Here is a 21,282-nt window from a genome sequence, read left to right on the forward strand (position 1 = left end):
CTACGTCATCAGCACGGGCAGTTTTTTTCCGAACATAGTACTGCTACAGGTTTCTTTAAAGCACAGCACAATACTATCCCACAATCCCCCAGTGACCTTTTGACGCAGAACAAGTTTCGAGCACTGAATCACTTTTTACTTGGCCAGTGGAAATTAGGCATTAGTTTAAACCATAAATCATGCCACTATAATGTTTACTTAAAGGAAGTGAGCTTATAGCAATGTGACCGGGTCGCGTCGGCAAGGAGACTCAGAGACCAAAAAGCTTGCAGTTTAAGAGCTCAAGCGCATTTATTTATAATACATACAAACAATACAAAAACAACAAACCGCACACCGCTCTGCACAGCACCTTCACCATCACCATCCTCACAACACCCGTGATCACCCTTTAAATACACCACGTGTTTCTGCAGGGAGGAATTTAACCCCCTCCCTGCCACCCAATATCCCCCCCCCCCCCCCCCCGCCCCCCACACACACCCGTGCACCAGCAGGGCTTTCACCCTGCCACACTGCCACAAGCAGCCATTAAGCATTTCATATTAAGTTTTAACTAACAGTTTAAAATAAAAAAGTAAAGATAGTTTTTAAATGTTGTTAATTAATTGGACGTATAAGGCCCGTCTGTGTTTCTGTGAGGTAGTGGCAGTGAGTGTGCAAAAATGACAGGCTGTTGGGTGTGACAGGCAGAGAGAAAAAGACACGGGTGCAAAGCTGCTTCACTGAATAGGGATGGAAGTCCTCAACGGGAGTCCTGCAGCTCGAAATCAGTTCCAGGAGGTCGGCGCAGAAAGCTGATATTCTCCGTCAAGCGGGCAGCATTCTCACAGTGCCTTGTGTGTTGGCCGCATGTCTTTCTGAGTGGAGCTGATGGGAACCCGTCACCTCTCAATCACTTGCATGTACATGCAACAAAAACCGACAGTACAAAAACAATAACTTAACTACAAATCAATTCAAATTCTAACAACCGTAGGAAATGAAGTCAGCAGAGACCGCTACCTCAGTGCCGAGTACTAAAGCTGTAGCTGTACCGTTATTTCTCCAGTTCTGGATAATTATTGTGCGCAGAGGAAACTTTAACATTTTGACTCTTCCTTTATCTTTTAAAATACTAATCATATTGAAAGGCTGTTTAAAGATTAAAAAGAGACAAAATGTTTATGTTCCAAAGAACATCACTCTACCCCCTACCACTGCTGAGATATTAATGGTGGAAATAACATGGAAACGAAGTTGAAACCGTAACCATAGCGGCACAAATGAAATGACATTTTAGTTAGTTATTTTACTCCTTTTGGATGTTTGCAATCATTCTTTGTGGTTATTACTGCAAATATTCAAATATTGTGTTCAGAATTTTTTGTTAAGTTGCTTTGAATATGAGCTGTGTTGAATAGGAGCTGCTCTTTGGTTCTAGTTGCATAGACACATGCAATATAGGCCAGATCTCTTTATCAGTGCTTCATTTTAACATCATTTCTACTAATGTGTACACTGCACGTTGTCTTTAGAGATGTAAACCCAGAGGGAGAAAGTACTGAGCAATAATACATCCACATGGTACTGAGCAATAATACAGACACATGGTATTGAGCAATAATACATCCACATGGTACTGAGCAATAATACATCCACATGGTACTGAGCAATAATATATCCACATGATACTGAGCAATAATACAGACACATGGTACTGAGCAATAATACAGACACATGGTACTGAGCAATAATACATCCACATGGTACTGAGCAATAATACATCCACATGGTACTGAGCAATAATACATCCACATGGTACTGAGCAATAATACATCCACATGGTACTGAGCAATAATACAGACACATGGTACTGAGCAATAATACAGACACATGGTACTGAGCAATAATACATCCACATGATACTGAGCAATAATACAGACACATGGTACTGAGCAATAATACAGACACATGGTACTGAGCAATAATACAGACACATGGTACTGAGCAATAATACAGACACATGGTACTGAGCAATAATACAGACACATGGTACTGAGCAATAATACAGACACATGGTACTGAGCAATAATACATCCACATGATACTGAGCAATAATACAGACACATGGTACTGAGCAATAATATATCCACATGGTACTGAGCAATAATACAGACACATGGTACTGAGCAATAATACAGACACATGGTACTGAGCAATAATACATCCATATGATACTGAGCAATAATACATCCACATGATACTGAGCAATAATACAGACACATGGTACTGAGCAATAATACATCCACATGGTACTGAGCAATAATACATCCACATGATACTGAGCAATAATACAGACACATGGTACTGAGCAATAATACAGACACATGGTACTGAGCAATAATACATCCACATGATACTGAGCAATAATACAGACACATGGTACTGAGCAATAATACAGACACATGGTACTGAGCAATAATACAGACACATGATACTGAGCAATAATACATCCACATGATACTGAGCAATAATACAGACACATGGTACTGAGCAATAATACAGACACATGATACTGAGCAATAATACATCCACATGATACTGAGCAATAATACAGACACATGGTATTGAGCAATAATACAGACACAGGGTACTAAGCAATAATACATCCACATGGTACTGAGCAATAATACAGACACATGGTACTGAGCAATAATACAGACACATGATACTGAGCAATAATACATCCACATGATACTGAGCAATAATACAGACATATGGTACTGAACAATAATACAGACACATGGTATTGAGCAATAATACAGACACAGGGTACTAAGCAATAATACATCCACATGGTACTGAGCAATAATACAGACACATGGTACTGAGCAATAATACAGACACATGGTACTGAGCAATAATACAGACACATGGTACTGAGCAATAATACAGACACATGGTACTGAGCAATAATACAGACACATGGTACTGAGCAATAATACAGACACAGGGTACTGAGCAATAATACAGACACATGGTACTGAGCAATAATACATCCACATGATACTGAGCAATAATACAGACATATGGTACTGAGCAATAATACAGACACATGGTACTGAGCAATAATACCTCCACAAGGTACTGAGCAATAATACCTCCACATATGGAAGTACCAAATATTATCAGCTGTTTTTGGCAGCTAAAGCCAAACTAGTTTGCCATCTATAATATAATTCTGCAAATATATGTCAATGAAGATTTGAAATTTTATTTCAATGCATTTTAGGTTTTTCTACTAGGGGGGAAGTAGTTCCTTTAAAAATACTTTTTTTTCCAGTTCTCCATGTGGGGCACAGACACATGGCTTCCAGCGTCTGGTAATGAGTTCTGAGGCTGGTTATAATGGTTTATGGACCTTTTTTAGCGAATCAGCTTGCCATTATTCAGGTCTTGGATATATAATTTATAAAGAAACCCTGTGGGAGTTTGTGATGCCCTCAAGTCAGGCAAGACCTCGTGCTTCAGGTGTAATCAGGGAGTAGAGCAGTAAAGCAATCCCACTCTTTCTCTTCTTGCCGCTCTTGTTGGGTTGTGCAGTGCAGTTATGCTGCAGGCTCTAGGGCCCTGCGGACTCCGTGCCTTCCCTGTGAAGGCCGGGACCTCCGCTTGCCCCCAGTTCACATTTCCAGTCTGCGCTCCCTCACAGAACGAGACATGTTTCCCTGATGGCTCTGAGCTCTCCAAGGCGCTGGCCCACACCGCTGATTCACAGATAGGTCCCCTCATTTAGAAAGCAGAGAGGAGAGGGAGACAGGGCAGGCATTTAATCAAGAGCGCTGTATGCTCAATTAAGCAGGCACAAGGACTCAGGATGGGGTCCCATCCCAGGGAAAGGGCAGCCCATAGAGGCACATGGGAAGCATTCATTGTGGATGACAGTGTGTAAACAGTGGTGCTGAATAGACTGTGCAGGTGCAGGACACTGCAGGCCAGCTCCATGGCCTTTTTCACACAAGCTTCGCCCCTTTCAAACCACTGACCCGCTGCTCTTTCACGCGCTTCGTGCTGAAGGCAGAAAGAGAGGGGGGGCGGGGAGGAGGAGGGGGAGGGAGAGCGTTGGTTACTCCCAGCCAGCACAGACAAACGAAACCAGGACAGGGCACCTTGAAGGGCTACTCCAGGCCTGTAAACAGACAAGTGGAAAAAGAAGTGGAATTTGTGAAATTAAATCCAGATGAGCAGGTTCTGCCACCTGACCTTGCTTTTTTTTTACTTGTTTGAAGTCCTTTTCTGTCAGTTTCTTTCTTTCTTTTTTTTAACAGCCCTAAAATATTTCCCAAAACCTTTGAACTGTGGCATGTTTCCCACAGAAGGCTAAAGGTCAGCGCTTTGACCAGCTGTTGTAAAATTTCCACTGAGCTGAAAATTGTCTATATTCATTCAAGATTACTTTCATTTTGGTAGTTAAACAGGATGCCAAAAGGATTGTTTTGAATTAAGGAAATAAAGTATTCCATTTTTATTCAAGTTAAACTGCCGTTTTTTCAAATGAAATTACATTAAGGGTGAGAGGTTAGTGCGTCGATGGTTTAACTATTTGGACTTGCCTAAACATAGTGAAAGCACGGTGGTGAATCACTGGTAACTAAGGTAAAAACCTTGGCAACCGTGATAAATATGGAATAATCAAGTACCGGTAATAGAGCTTGGTTTCCGAGGGAATATTCACACACGGCCATCATTATCAAACCTGACCCAAGGGCTAGCCAAGTGAAATCACTCCCAGGGATACCAATGCAGGTACAGCATCTTAGAGACGGCTGGTCCAATGCAGGTACAGCATCTTAGAGACGGCTGGTCCAATGCAGGTACAGCATCTTAGACGGCTGGTCCAATGCAGAGCTCTGGCAGGTATGGCACTTCAGTAACAAAGCTGAGACGTGCAACGCTCGAACTGAACCATGAATTGAGTCGAATGCAAACACCAAGTCAGAAATGTGTGTTGTTACTCAGCAACATCACTGCCAGTTGTGCTATCCGGTTTGTCATGCAGATTTAATATGGTCCAATCAGAATGAAGCAGCCGTTCCATTTATGCCTGTTGCCATGCTACAGTACAAGTCTGAATTTCACAGTTTATTCTTATTGTTATCCACACAATGGCGCAAGCAAAGGAGATATGTCGGAAATATTCAATAATAGTACACATTTTATGTACTATATATCATTATACCAGTGACTGGAGTTAATTATTTTTTTGTTTTATGAATTATTTATCTGTAATTCTCGGAACTAGTGGAATTAAATGTAATTAATCATTGATGTTAATTAAAAAGCATTGTTAATGACTAAACAGTTGAGAAACACTGGTCTAATGCAAGGGTTTTGAACTGAATAATGGCACATGAACTGAGTCTAATGAAAGTTTTGAACTGAACCATAGCACATGAATTGAGTCTAATGCAAGTTTTGAACTGAACCATAGCACATGAATTGAGTCTAATGCAAGGGTTTTGAACTGAACCATAGCACATGAATTGAGTCTAATGCAAGTTTTGAACTGAACCATGGCACATGAATTGAGTCTAATGCAAGTTTTGAACTGAACCATGGCACATGAATTGAGTCTAATGCAAGGGTTTTGAACTGAACCATGGCACATGAATTGAGTCTAATGCAAGTGTTTTGCAGGTTTCATCCACGGCGGTAGCATGGCTGTAAGGACTGTCCAGTTGGATGTTGCTCCACACAGAGGTTCTTAATACATCACCTATTGGGTTCCCTGTAGATTATAGTCCCAGTTTATTTGTTTTGAAGATTGTGACCTTTCATTGACATGTCATGGAGCCTGCATCAGCAGAGTTGCCAACTGCCCCTCTTTAACTAGCTGTCATTTTTTTTCTCAAGAGGGATCCAGGAACCAAAAAGCAGACACATATACATTTAACATCATCCATTCTCACACACATTTTGCTTTGGTCAATAATTACGTATACTTTAAACAAGGAAAGTAATTGTGAATCAAATATTTTAATGTACTCTTCCACCAAAGAGCAACAACTCAGCAGCAACAGGATTTAAACCACGCTTGAATGACTCAGCGCTGGCAAATGTAATCAATTCTCTCCTAGCAGCGGTGAGTTAATAACACTGATATCAGCATACTGTAAGCCCTGTACTGACTGCTCTCTACAGAGCTTGCTCTTTGGTTGAAATGTAAGAAGTTCCTCTATGGTTTGCGGTTCATGTGCAGCCCTCGTCTTTCCATTCAATTCAATGGGCTGAGATGCCAATTTATTACACAATCCAGACAGCAGCGCATTCACAAGGTGAGGCACTGGGGTTCCGGCCATACAAGGTAACTGCAAAGATAGACGCCATGAAGATGAAACAGAACTAACAATGTAATAAATAAAATGCATGAGGTTCACAGCATCACTTTAACTGTGGCATCAGTAGAGCTCTCAGAATCATGTCTAAACTGTCTGTGTACAGCAGAATGTAACAACTGACCTGTTCCCTGCTACACTAGTGGATGTCAAATACTGTACCACGTTTGCTCTAAATGTGATATTTCTTATATCCACTAGGGGCAGTGTTGAAGGGGGACAGGATAATGGTTACATTCTTATGTATCAGATGTTCTTAGCGTTTAGACAGAATTCTGAGAGCTCTACAGAAGTTGTGATGGCTGAGACAGAAAATGTCAAAAAGTAAACTGAAATAAAATGAAAAGCTAGTTTAGATAACTGGGATATTTCAGACCCATAGTATTCAGTGTATTATTTATAGTATTCTGTGTATTATTTATAGTATTCAGTGTAATATTTATAGTATTCACTGTAATATTTATAGTATTTGGTGTATTATTTATAGTATTCTGTGTATTATTTATAGTATTCAGTGTAATATTTATAGTATTCTGTGTAATATTTATAGTATTCATTGTAATATTTATAGTATTTGGTGTATTATTTATAGTATTCAGTGTATTATTTATAGTATTCACTAATATTTATAGTATTCAGTGTATTATTTATAGTATTCAGTGTAATATTTATAGTATTCTGTGTAATATTTATAGTATTCTGTGTATTATTTATAGTATTCAGTGTAATATTTATAGTATTCAGTGTATTATTTATAGTAGTACAGTGTATTATTTATAGTATTCTGTGTATTATTTATAGTATTCAGTGTATTATTTATAGTATTCAGTGTATTATTTATGGTATTCAGTGTATTATTTATAGTATTCAGTGTAATATTTATAGTATACAGTGTAATATTTCTAGTAGTACAGTGTATTATTTATAGTATTCAGTGTATTATTTATAGTAGTACAGTGTATTATTTATAGTATTCTGTGTAATATTTATAGTATTCTGTGTATTATTTATAGTATTCAGTGTAATATTTATAGTATTCTGTGTATTATTTATAGTATTCATTGTAATATTTATAGTATTTGGTGTATTATTTATAGTATTCACTAATATTTATAGTATTTGGTGTATTATTTATAGTATTCTGTGTATTATTTATAGTATTCAGTGTAATATTTATAGTATTCTGTGTAATATTTATAGTATTCTGTGTATTATTTATAGTATTCAGTGTAATATTTATAGTATTCAGTGTATTATTTATAGTAGTACAGTGTATTATTTATAGTATTCTGTGTATTATTTATAGTATTCAGTGTATTATTTATAGTATTCAGTGTATTATTTATGGTATTCAGTGTATTATTTATAGTATTCAGTGTAATATTTATAGTATACAGTGTAATATTTCTAGTAGTACAGTGTATTATTTATAGTATTCAGTGTATTATTTATAGTAGTACAGTGTATTATTTATAGTATTCTGTGTATTATTTATAGTATTCTGTGTATTATTTATAGTATTCAGTGTAATATTTATAGTATTCTGTGTATTATTTATAGTATTCAGTGTAATATTTATAGTATTCAGTGTAATATTTATAGTATTCAGTGTATTATTTATAGTAGTACAGTGTATTATTTATAGTATTCAGTGTATTATTTATAGTATTCTGTGTATTATTTATAGTATTCAGTGTATTATTTATAGTATTCTGTGTATTATTTATAGTATTCAGTGTATTATTTATGGTATTCAGTGTAATATTTATAGTATTCAGTGTATTATTTATAGTAGTACAGTGTATTATTTATAGTATTCAGTGTATTATTTATAGTATTCTGTGTATTATTTATAGTATTCAGTGTATTATTTATAGTATTCAGTGTAATATTTATAGTAGTACAGTGTATTATTTATATTATTCTGTGTATTATTTATAGTATTCAGTGTAATATTGACAGTATTCAGTACTGTACTTTTGTTTATTGAGTTTATTCTATTGCATGTTACTTTAGGGTGCAAACGACCCATTTGAGCAGCAGCTGGATTATGAAAACAAGCACAGCTACCAATGCAACAATGCATGCAAGTCTCAGTTTAGTTCATCCACTGTTAGGCCATGTTGACAGCAAATTGTAAAAGTCCTATATTTTCTTGTATAAATCACAAATGTTGTGTAAAATAATGAGGTGCCACTGTATAAAGATATTTTTATCCACCCCTGGCTCAATTGAAAAGACTCCAACATGTTTAAAAGACTGCAAAATACTTCTTTCTTTTGTATTTTTTTATATTGCTTTCCCAATATGTGATAAAAAAACATTTCTACCTTAATTGAACCAGACTTGACATGGTTTATAATCACTTACAAATTACTTTGTAATTTCCTGACCTTAAGTTAAAAAAAATGCAATTTGTGGAGCAGTGTGAGTTTGTTTACTGTGGTTTCTTCCTGGGTTTTCAGTTGAATCACAGAATTAATCAACTAGAACATCAAAGCTGGCTGTCATTGAAATGATTTAACTATCCCAGTGTTGGCTGATACTCTGTTTTCCCCTTTCCCTCTCTTCCTGACCCCACACTCCTCCACCCCTCACTAGTAAAAAGGCCCCACTGTTCGAATCAGCACACACAGAACTCATTAATGCTAACCCTAATTGTGCCAATTCAAAGGTTTAAATAGCTCTAATTAAAACCCTCTTCATCTGGACACTCATGAGCAGCACAAACTGTCAAAGCCAACAACTAAATAATAGCCTGATAAAACAGGGAGGCTGTGTGGTCCAGTGGTTAAAGAAACAGGCTTGTAACCAGGAGATCCCCGGTTCAAATCCCACCTCAGCCACTAACTCATTGTGTGACCCTGAGCAAGTCACTTCACCTCCTTGTGCTCCGTCTTTCGGGTGAGACGTAATTGTAAGTGACTCTGCGGCTGATGCATAGTTCACACACCCTAGTCTCTGTAAGTTGCCTTGGATAAAGGCGTCTGCTAAATAAACAACTATTTGTTTAAATAGCTCTAATTAAAACCCTCTTCATCTGGACACTCATGAGCAGCACAAACTGTCAAAGCCAACAACTGAATAACAGCCTGATAAGACGAGGTTTCACAGTGGCAGCTTTCCCCTTCTCCAGTGGCTTGTGGTGTCACAGCCACGGCCTTCCACATCTGCAGCACACAGCACAGGAGAGAAACTCTGAGAACCTGTGGGTCCGTCTTTTTCAGGGTTTCCTGTTCCCTGTACAACATAACAGCGTAATTACATTAATTGGTTACATATTTTTCTTTTTTTTGTCAGCAAAACATTAAATAATTCAATTTGTAGCATTCTGAGGAGAATCAATAGCCCACCTTATTAAAAACGGGTGTCTGAGTTTGTGTGTGCAACAAACGTTTAGCACAGGAACATGCTTTCCCTGCACTTATATAGTACTGGGCATTAACTGTGCTTAGCAATAGTTTTCACCATGCTTTACCAGTGGTATCTGTGATTGGTCATGCTTGCATGTGCTTTAGTCTCTATGTTTTTACTGTGCTTTATTCACTTTGTAAAATGAATTTGGTGCCAGTGCAATTGTGTGTGAGGGGCCAGTCTACAGCTCATATTGAGATCCCTTAAGTGATTCAGAATCACTAAGTTAAACAGCTGGACAATCAACACATTTTGATACACTTCTGAATCTTAAACCCAGATTAACATTAGTACATTTTCTTTTCTTTTCCACAAAAATCTGACACATTTAGTTTGAAGGGTTTATGTTTTACTTTGTTATCTCTCACACTCGTTTTTAACTAACCAACAGTTAATGTTCTTTAACTGATGCCCACCCTTATGAAAGCTTATCAGGGTAAGTTTGCATGGAAATTGTTTAATTTCCCCATGCTTTCCCATGGTTATACTATGGATTTACAATAGTTTAACATAGGTCGCCATGTTTTTAATATGCTTACCACATCTCTCTGCTTACATTTGCTTTACCACGATTTCACTGTGCGTTATTACACTTTGCTATGCTTTTATTTGGGGCACACAGGTGATGATGGTGTCGAGGGAAGAAATGAGAAAGTGTTTAAGGGTCTCTTATTCTGAGAGCAACAGTCCCCTGTATACCATTCCCATCCAGCCACCACTCACACATAGCCATTCAGTCAATAAGGATGCATAAAGCTTAGAAACCTGACAGCACATGTGCCCAGAAGTGGATACTGCATTTTAGATTTGCTGAACTCACTGATATGTGTCGTTACGCTGCAGTTCTTCTTCAGGAAGGTGTAATGACAGGGTGCCAGTCTCGTGTAATGACAGGGTGACAGTAATGACAGGGTGACAGTCTCGTGTAATGACAGGGTGCCAGTAATGACAGGGTGCCAGTCTCGTGTAATGACAGGGTGCCAGACTCGTGTAATGACAGGGTGCCAGACTCGTGTAATGACAGGGTGCCAGTAATGACAGGGTGCCAGTCTCGTGTTATGACAGGGTGGCAGTCTTGTGTAATGACAGGGTGACAGTCTCGTGTAATGACAGGGTGCCAGACTCGTGTAATGACAGGGTGCCAGTAATGACAGGGTGCCAGTCTCGTGTTATGACAGGGTGGCAGTCTTGTGTAATGACAGGGTGCCAGTCTCGTGTAATGACAGGGTGCCAGACTCGTGTAATGACAGGGTGCCAGTAATGACAGGGTGCCAGTCTCGTGTTATGACAGGGTGGCAGTCTTGTGTAATGACAGGGTGCCAGTCTCGTGTAATGACAGGGTGCCAGACTCGTGTAATGACAGGGTGCCAGACTCGTGTAATGACAGGGTGCCAGACTCGTGTAATGACAGGGTGTCAGTCTCGTGTTATGACAGGGTGACAGTCTTGTGTAATGACAGGGTGACAGTCTTGCAGTTACTGTAAAGATTCACAGAGCATGATAAACCTCACCTGTAGTGCAATCACACAGCTTTGTTTTTCTTGTCCCTGTGAAGGTCAAACAGGAGAGAAGAGGGAACATGTCTACCTCAGCGCCTGGGCGGTTTTAGAACGTAATATTGAAAAACAAAATGATTATTATGTAATTCCTCTTTTCAAGTAATGTAAGAAAGACTAAACGCTTTGGAAATACAGCCCTAAATATCGTAATAAACTTTGATTATGACAGCTAAGGTGTCCCAGGTTCTTTCCTCTTATGCTGCAGTTCAATTAGTCCTGATCTCCCAGCCCCCACGTGCAGCAACCCTAACTACAAACACAAATGCTGCTGTTCTGTCGTGATGAGAACGACGAGACAGATACCCAAGTTACCAAATCATGATTCCCATACACACTCTCAAATCTACACTAGAAAAAATGTAGTCCACCGTTATTTGTTTTTTAGCAATTAAAAAAAAGAAAGAAAAAGAAACTTTATGCGTCTAAAGACACAAACCTAGCCCTTTTCATACCTGCTCTCACTAACTTTCTCGCTGCATTTTGAATCTGGACGCGCGGGGCAGGTCGTCTACGCTATAAGACCCCGCCTCTGTGGTTGCGATTGGTCCCTACTGGACGATTGCTGAGTGTTATTGGCTAAGAGTGGTGTCTGTGCATTGCTAGTTTCCGCCCCTGTGACTTATAACTAAATTGCAATGAAAGTTGAGGCATTTAACCTGCAGCAAAGGGAGAGGCTGATGTGTTCAACTTTGAGGATAATATATATATCTATATATCTATATATATATATCTATATATATCTATATATATCTATATATATATCTATCTATATCTATATCTCCGAGTTCTCTCCCCCACATTAAAGAAAGTGTTTTCTGTAAATTCTACTGAGGAATTGAACCATACATCAGAGTTTATGTATAATTTTATATAGAAAAAAGCATTTTTTTTGTAATATAACAGAGTCCTATATAAAACTTATTTTTGCCTAAAAACATAAAATGTTTTTGAGACATTTTACAATTTCTCTTTTTTTATATTTTGTACTGCTGTTGTTGGTGCCGTTGCCAGAATGTCGTGGTCAGAAGTCTTCGACTCGTCCCAGGGTAAGTCAAAATCTTTTAAGCCTACAGTATAAAGAATATGGAATATATCATTTATACTTAGGTTTCTGTGTAAATATTATTTTCAGCTTAACTTTTTTTGTGCATTTGAAACAGGTGTTGCAGTGTGTTAGTTTCATAGTGAACATCATAAACAGCACTGTTTAATTCGTTAAATATAGACGTTGTAAAGCAGTGTACTGTACAGTTGCGGGTGTGTGTGTCTTAGTGTATGTGTGCGTGTGCGTGTGAGTGTGTTACATTTTAGCTTGTAACGCTTTCCAATACGTAAAATGCTGATATTATATATATATATATATATATATATATATATATATATATATATATATATATATATATATATATAATGTTTTCCCATGTAAATAACTTTTTTGTTCTCCATAATGTATTTTCATATTTTCTGGATATTTCATAGTTTAAATAAAATCCTTTTCAATAAAAAACATATATTTATATTTTCATACGCACCATCAATTATTTATAACACGCCATGTATTTTAGAGTAGAGTATGTTATGGGTATTGAAATATACTGTAGCGAATGAGTTTGTTTGTTAGCAAGATTGGACTGATCGGTGATTTAGATTTTTTCCCCTAATCACAGTGGGAGTCATTTTACGTGTATGCTTGTATATAACATGCTGGATGAGAAAGCAGTTATTATCTAAACAAATAAACAAACCGAGCAAAATAACAAAATGTGGAAACAAACAAATAACCTTTTATGGAAATAACAATGTATAACAAAATCTATGCAAGCGGAGGTTAGCTGGAGAGAAAAGGTATCGATGTGACTGATGGGTTGGTTGATGGCAATAGGTTTCCTACTATACATTTTATTTCTTTAAAATTTAATGTAAATTTCTATTACGAATGCTAACGAGAAAAAAAGAAGACTACAGCTCTTTACAGAGCAGACTTTATGCAGGCACATTGTGCGTAATAGTTTCAGCAGCGAGGGTTTATAATGTTATACATGCAATAGCAGTGCGTGTTTTGGTGTGTATCTGAATGACCAGTGTATATTTACAATGAAATAGTTAGCTGCCTGAAGAGATTATTACAGGGAGGCAGAGTGACTGATAATGATTCAAATCAGTGGACATGTGCATATATAGCAAGGAGCACTGGTAGAGAAGTCAAAGTGTTATACAGCAGGACTTCACAACATGTTAAAAGTACCCAGTCAAGTCTGAACTATCACTGAACGGTTTGCTTCGTGTATAATTTAAAGATACACTGAAAATCTTCTCAAGGTTTACTATTAGGTCTGCAAGTATAATATACTGCCATCCAGTATTGCATTATGAATCATCATGTACTTTTTAATGTACCTTCTATTCTCTGAAATCAATACCTGCTATTAATCTATCTCATTAAACTCAAAAAACTACCTGCGCTTTTTTTTTTTTTTTTTTTTTTAATCACACACATAAACAAATTTGGCATAACAAAGCAAAGAAGTTGTCAGCGACCGTATGCCACAGTAAAGAGGTTTCGATTTGTTGCTGTCTTTTTTTTGTGAGAAACTCCTCAGACAGAATTGATACAGGCTATCATTGAAGCCTGCAGTAACTCCTGCCAAACTGAAGCCCAGTTCAGTAACCCGACACCAGTGTCTGAAATAGTGGTATGTGTGTCTGTCCAAAGGGTTAAGGTGCGATACTGCTTTGCAGTTGAATGTAATGATTTTATTTTTACTAAATGTCCTCCTTTGTTCAGTGGAATCTGGTGTGACGCTGTTGAGCTGCTCATGCTGGGTAAATGGGAGGCAGGGTGTAGACATCATTGCCTGTGCTCAACATGCTGTCTGAATTGGACACAGCCACAGATTTCGTCATTTGAAAAAACAAACAGGCAGAGAAAGAACATCGTGACTTTTTAAAATAGTTTCGCAAGCTCTCCACAGTGCTTTAAAGGTACCTTTGAGACTGAAATACTATAGTTAAAAGCTAACAGGAGTTGGGCAAGGCTGGCGTTGCTTTGTGTTTTAAACGCAGAAGGTGTCAACGGGGCTCTGGCGACACACACATCGGGACCATTTTTTTCGAGGGCTTTAAGTTATGTTTACAATTTTTTTGGTGAAAGAAAATTACGACTAAATGCTGTAACAAACTAACAGACTGTTACCAGTAAACAATTCAACAGTGCTTAAAATACCTTGAATGTTTTACTAGTGTAAGGGCCGGATTTATAAATTGTTTTACGATTTATGTTGCTGAACTAAAAAATGACAGCCATATATTTAAATTACAGTAGCTCCTAAATTACTATTCACAAAATAGTCATAAAAACTTAGTAATTTTCTCTCATTTTGTTCTGAACAATTGAAGTGCAGGGAATTTAGATACACTTCTGAATCTTAAATAACCCAGATTAACATACATCCAAGTATATTTCTCATGGCTGGATAATAGAGGGTTATTCCTACCCGTAGCAGCCATTCCAAGGCAGGAAAGGCACTCGCTAGGATTCAGTTTTGCTTCCTGAGATAGGACAGAGCTTAAAGATCATTTATAACCTCCTACTGCAGCAAATAGAGAGCGTAAACATGTCTCTGGTGTCCACTGCTATACCTGCAAACAAACTGAACTGTCAGCAGGGCTCTTTACCATTAGTGCACAGAAAGGTATGGCTGTACAGGAGTGCACAAAAAAACACACGCTTGTAACAAAGTGTAAATGGTCTGTTCATCACCTGAGACATTTATTAGGCAAGTGGCATAGGAAGATTGTGCTGTGGAGCGGTCTCTGGTCATGAGAACTTAAAGGGTTAAGGCAGTTATGCTAGAAGGAGTTAAAAATAAGGACTGTTTCACATGTCCAACCTGTCAGAAATGTCTTGTGTGATGTGTGGAGCTGTTTGCGATTACACTGTAAATCAATGACAGTGGGATCCAATGTCATTTACTGAGGATGTTTTGAGTGAAGTTCAATCTTGTGCAATCAGATTTATGGATGGTATATGTAGTTCAGCAAGCCCGCAGCACGCTCAGCTGTTTACAGTTCCAGTACTTACTGGAGTTCCCTGGAGAGGTCCACGGAATCCGAGTCACAGTTTCAGCTGGCATGCCGTGTTCTTATCTCAGTAGAGATTGCTGCTCTTGTGTTCTCATCTCAGTAGAGATTGCTGCTCTTGTGTTCTCATCTCAGTAGAGATTGCTGCTCTTGTGTTCTCATCTCAGTAGAGATTGCTGCTCTTGTGTTGTCATCTCAGTAGAGATTGCTGCTCTTGTGTTGTCATCTCAGTAGAGATTGCTGCTCTTGTGTTCATCTCAGTAGAGATTGCTGCTCTTGTGTTCATCTCAGTAGAGATTGCTGCTCTTGTGTTCTCATCTCAGTAGAGATTGCTGCTGTTGTGTTCTCATCTCAGTAGAGATTGCTGCTCTTGTGTTCTCATCTCAGTAGAGATTGCTGCTCTCAAAAGGAATACAAAGCTGTAAAATTCACTTTCTTGATGGTAAAACTGCTAGTAACAGTGAAAAGCAATCCCATTACTAACTGCATTAACATTTCTGCAAGTTTGTGCTTGTTTACTTAATCACAAGCTTTTGTTTTTCAGTTTCACTCACTGTGTTTACCTGGCAAATGAAATCCTATTAAAAACGGATTACTAAACAATCTGATTGAGGAATCTATTCATGTAAACAGTGTAATCCTCCTCCCTCCTCTATCTCCCCTGATGACTTTGCCTCCTTCTCTTCTAAAATCTCAGATATCCGCAAACTCTTTAACACCTCTCCCTCCCCCGCACCCCCTCCTGCTCCAATCCCTACACCCACTACATCCCCTACTTACTCGCCCTCCTTCTCCACCTTCTTGCCCCTCTCAGACTCTGACCTCTCCTCCCTGCTCCAGGGTCACAAACCCACCACGTGTGCCTTGGACCCCCTCCCCACTCACCTCTTTCAAGCTGCTGCTCCTGCTCTACTCCCCTTCATCTCCTCCCTCCTCAACACCTCTCTACTTTCTGGTATCTTTCCCTCTGCCTTCAAAAAAGCCTCTATCACTCCCCTCCTCAAAAAACCTACCCTCGACCCCACCTCCCTCCAAAGCTACCGTCCTGTCTCCCTCCTACCCTTCCTCTCCAAAACCCTCGAGCGGACTGTACACCGCCAGCTCTCTGCTTTCCTGTCCAACCACTCTCTGCTTGACCCTCTCCAATCTGGCTTCCGCTCTGCTCACTCCACTGAAACCGCCCTCCTGTCTGTCACCAACTCACTTAAGTGTGCCCGAGCTGCCTCTCTCTCCTCTGTCCTAATTCTCCTCGACCTCTCTGCTGCCTTTGACACTGTTGATCACTCTATTCTACTATCATCTCTTGCTGACCTGGGGATCTCTGGCACTGCTCTGGCCTGGTTCTCCTCCTACCTCTCCAACCGCAGCAACCTCCACACCTCACCCTCTCTTAACTGGAGTCCCCCAAGGGTCAGTCTTGGGTCCTCTCCTGTTCTCTCTCTACACCCGCTCCCTGGGCCCCCTCATCGCATCCTATGGTTTCTCATACCATTTCTATGCTGATGATGCTCAGATTTTCCTCTCCTTCCCCACCTCTGACTCCACCATCTCCTCCCGTATCTCTACCTGTCTGTCTGCTATTTCCTCCTGGATGCACTCGCATCTCCTCAAACTCAACCTCTCTAAATCTGACCTCCTTTTCTTTCCCTCCTCCTCCCCCTCCTCTGATCTCTCTATCTCTGTTCCTCTGGAATCTACCACACTCTCTCCCTCTTCCTCAGCTGAGAACCTTGGAGTCACCCTGGACCTCTGCCTCTCTTATTCCCAGCACATCTCCACTCTGGCACGCACTTGCCGATTCTTCCTGAGCAACATCCGAAGAATCCGACCCTTCCTCACCAACTATGCTACCCAGCTCCTGGTCCAGGCCCTGGTACTCTCCCGCCTAGACTACTGCAACTCCCTCCTGGCTGGCCTCCCTGCGTCTGCCACCCGTCCGCTCCAACTCATCCAGAACTCTGCTGCCCGCCTGGTGTTCTCTCTGCCTCGCTTCGCCCACGCTACTCCACTACTCCGCTCGCTCCACTGGCTCCCGATCACCGCTCGCATCCAGTTCAAGACTCTTGTACTAGCCTACAGATGCCTTGACCAGACTGCACCCAGCTACCTCCAGACTCTCATCTCTCCCTACACCCCCACTCGACCTCTCCGCTCCGTCTGCACTAGAAGACTAGCTCTACCTCCGCTACGCTCCCCTGTCTCCAGAGCCCTCTCCTTCTCCACCCTTGCTCCGCAGTGGTGGAATGACCTTCCTACAGATGTCAGGACTGCCCAGTCCCTGGCCACATTCCGGCGCCTCCTTAAGACTCACCTCTTCTAACAGCACCTGTAGAACTCCTCTGTTTGTATCCTGGGACACTATCACCCTTTATGTAAATGTGCTTTATTCTGCTCTTATCTGCCCCCTATTTTACTGCATTTAATCATGTACTTCAGAATACTGTAATCTGCCAGGTGTTTAACCTGTAGTATTTTGTATTTAATCACATCCTGATGTAACTATCACTATTTAATCATATCCTGATGTAACTATCACTATTATCTGCTGTATTGTTGAATTGTGGTTTGTCACACTTGAACAAAAGTTATTGTATTTCTTGCTCTTATTGTATTACTTGTATTGTAACACTTTAAATGTATTTGCTTACGATTGTAAGTCACCCTGGATAAGGGTGTCTGCTAAGAAATAAATAATAATAATAATAATAATCAGTCCGGGAGTCGAGTGGAGTCCACTTATCTGATTTCTTGTATTCTGCTCTGTGTCAGTCCTGTCAGCTCAGGGATCTGATTACGAGGTCTTGCTGAGTGCATGCATGCCATCAATAGTAACCTTTTCTACACAGGTGTGTGGCTTTGCTTTCTCCTGTGTCTTTCAATCTTTATTGGCCTGCACCTTCTTGTTTTGTAACTCTGCCCTTTTTAACTTTTAGATATCACATCCTTTCCGCTTTCGATCCCTTTAGTCTTGCTCTGTCTATGTTTTGGTCAGATTTGGATGTGTGCCTGATCTCATTGCTTCTGATCTGATTATTGCAGAATCTGATTTCTTGAAGTCAAGCAAACACTGAGCCTTCCCTTTCCTTTGGACAGGTGAAACCCCTTTAAGATCCCAGCTCTGGAAATCTTTGTTGCTGAACCTTCAATCACACTGTAGAAGTGTTCAGCTAAGTCAGGAGCAAGCCTGCCTGTGTGGGCTTCTAAAAGACAGGGGTGTAGAATTTTTGTAAAAAAAGAAGGGACAAAATGCTAGAAAAATCTACTTGTCCTTCTTGAAAATCTACTTGCCCCCTCCCCGTCGCACAAGACGCACAAACAAGTAGAATATCTAACTTGTAGGATTTGGGTTTTATTTAACAATGAACACAATCAATTAATTTGTGATTAATAACTATTTTTGCTTCATGACATTTAAGATAACCAATAAACCATGCAGCCTTATAAAGACACATCGGAATAGGAACCATTCACATTACTGGCAGCGTGTAGTTTTTTTAGGGCACAGTATAAAATGCTTTGCTGGAGAGAAGGACACCCCTTGTGTCAGTTGGAGCCCCCTGAGTTATATTTTTATATCTATGGGAGCACCAATCTGGGGTAGAAATATATTATCAGATGATATGCCAGAATGCTGTGTCCTATAAAACGGAATGCAATATATTTTTCTTCACTAGACATCCAGATGATAGATAGGCCATCAGTTAAATTAAAGTGAAATCATTTCTCTAAACTATAATCTATAATGTTTATCATAACATCTACATTGAATGTGTTATTTTGCAAACACGGCACAAAGGTACTGTAATTATGTAGATGCAGAAGGTTTTTTAAGAGTCAGTAAATGACAATACTTAAATATGTGACTTATTTAAAATGGATCTGATTCATAAGATGTGAAACACTGATTTTCTTACAGTGCGAAATGGACAAATCTGAAGTGAGCATTAATAATCATATATATATATATATATATATATATACAGTTGAAAGCTTTTTGTAATTTTTATTATGTTATATGTTCTCCTACTGTAGTCAAAAGCAATGTAAATTAGTAATACTATGATTAATATAAGTATATTTGTTACTGTGTGTGTGACTGAGGGTTTGTGAATTAAAGGGTTATTTATATGTGGGTATATAGTCCAATAGTGAGTGCTCCTTGGTGCAAGTGGTGTTGTAAATACACGAATAGTGAATACAGTGGTGCAGTGCAGTCCAGGTTTGATGCTGGCTTAACAGTGACAGCTAGTGAATACAGTGGTGCAGTGCAGTCCAGGTTTGATGCTGGCTTAACAGCGACAGCTAGTGAATACAGTGGTGCAGTGCAGTCCCGGTTTGATGCTGGCTTAACAGCGACAGCTAGTGAATACAGTGGTGCAGTGCAGTCCAGGTTTGATGCTGGCTTAACAGCGACAGCTAGTGAATACAGTGGTGCAGTGCAGTCCGGGTTTGATGCTGGCTTAACAGCGACAGCTAGTGAATACAGTGGTGCAGTGCAGTCCGGGTTTGATGCTGGCTTAACAGTGACAGCTAGTGAATACAGTGGTGCAGTGCAGTCCGGGTTTGATGCTGGCTTAACAGCGACAGCTAGTGAATACAGTGGTGCAGTGCAGTCCGGGTTTGATGCTGGCTTAACAGTGACCGCTAGTGAATACAGTGGTGCAGTGCAGTCCGGGTTTGATGCTGGCTTAACAGCGACAGCTAGTGAATACAGTGGTGCAGTGCAGTCCGGGTTTGATGCTGGCTTAACAGTGACAGCTAGTGAATACAGTGGTGCAGTGCAGTCCGGGTTTGATGCTGGCTTAACAGCGACAGCTAGTGAATACAGTGGTGCAGTGCAGTCCGGGTTTGATGCTGGCTTAACAGTGACAGCTAGTGAATACAGTGGTGCAGTGCTCTTGTTTGCTTTTTTTCACATTTACAGTGCCGCCCTGGTGGTTGCATTAAAAAACAATTCCCACTGAAAATGCCACACATGTTTCTAGCACTATAAATAATTTTATTAAACATTGAGGGGTAAAACATGCTTTCAAAAGTTCTTAAATTGTTGCAATTGTAAGTGTCGCAGTTGCCGGCAGCATTTAGTACATCTCATTATAATACACCACCCACTCGATATATCGTGGGTGTCGGGGTCCAATTAAAAATCCACTATATATATCGAGGGCCGCGATATAGCGAGAGACCCATTGAAAAACAAATAGGCTAGCAAATACTGTACAACCACTCCCTCGTTTTATCGGGGGGGTCAGAGTCCAGTATAAATCTTCTACGCAACCTGCTTTTTCTCCAATTAATTTCATGAGTCTTCCTCTCCTTTCTCAAATGGACAAACCCGCTGCATTGTAAGAATCCATTGCCAACATAGGAGGCTTGTTGCTAGGGAGCTGACATCACTGCCCTGTGACTTTTGCTAGTGTATTGCTGCCACAAGTGAGCACCTTGTTGGCTAAAATACAAACCTGTCAGCAAGTAGATATTTAATTTGCTTTGTGTTACTGTGCAAATGAATGCCCATAATTACATATTCATCTAAGGTTGAACCACAAAGAAAAACTGCCGCCGCAAACTTTCCCTAAAGTCGCTGATAGCATTGCGCTTGTTTAGTACATTTCACCCTAGACTTCCAACTCGTTTGCAACTGGTTTGCCTTAATAATCACACATAGCTTAATATAGAAATGTAATTCTTTAAATGTTAAAATGTGTGTCCATCTCCGCATAGTTTTTCTGGGGGAGCCACTTTGGCAAAGTAGGAAGTTTGGACCTGAAAAAAATAAGACCAACCTTCTCCTTTCAGTTTTAATTTGAGGCAGACTAAAACTTCCTCCCTTCAAGGCAAATGTGCAAAGT

The 21,282-nt window shown here is 39.6% G+C and overlaps 1 protein-coding gene across 7 annotated transcripts in view; it reads left to right on the plus strand.

The window, feature by feature from the left end:
* Positions 1-12,020: 12,020 nt before the first annotated feature.
* Positions 12,021-21,282, plus strand: part of LOC117421428 (SPARC-related modular calcium-binding protein 1-like) — a 177,346-nt gene continuing 168,084 nt past the window's right edge. For all 7 annotated transcript variants that reach the window (XM_034035852.3, XM_034035861.3, XM_034035890.3 and 4 more), the window contains exon 1: positions 12,021-12,396. In XM_034035852.3, coding sequence (XP_033891743.2) covers positions 12,292-12,396 — 105 coding nt within the window. In that variant the 5' untranslated portion in view covers positions 12,021-12,291. The remainder of the gene's footprint in view (positions 12,397-21,282) is intronic.

This window comes from Acipenser ruthenus, chromosome 18 (genome assembly GCF_902713425.1).
Source record: "Acipenser ruthenus chromosome 18, fAciRut3.2 maternal haplotype, whole genome shotgun sequence".
NCBI lineage: Eukaryota > Metazoa > Chordata > Actinopteri > Acipenseriformes > Acipenseridae > Acipenser > Acipenser ruthenus.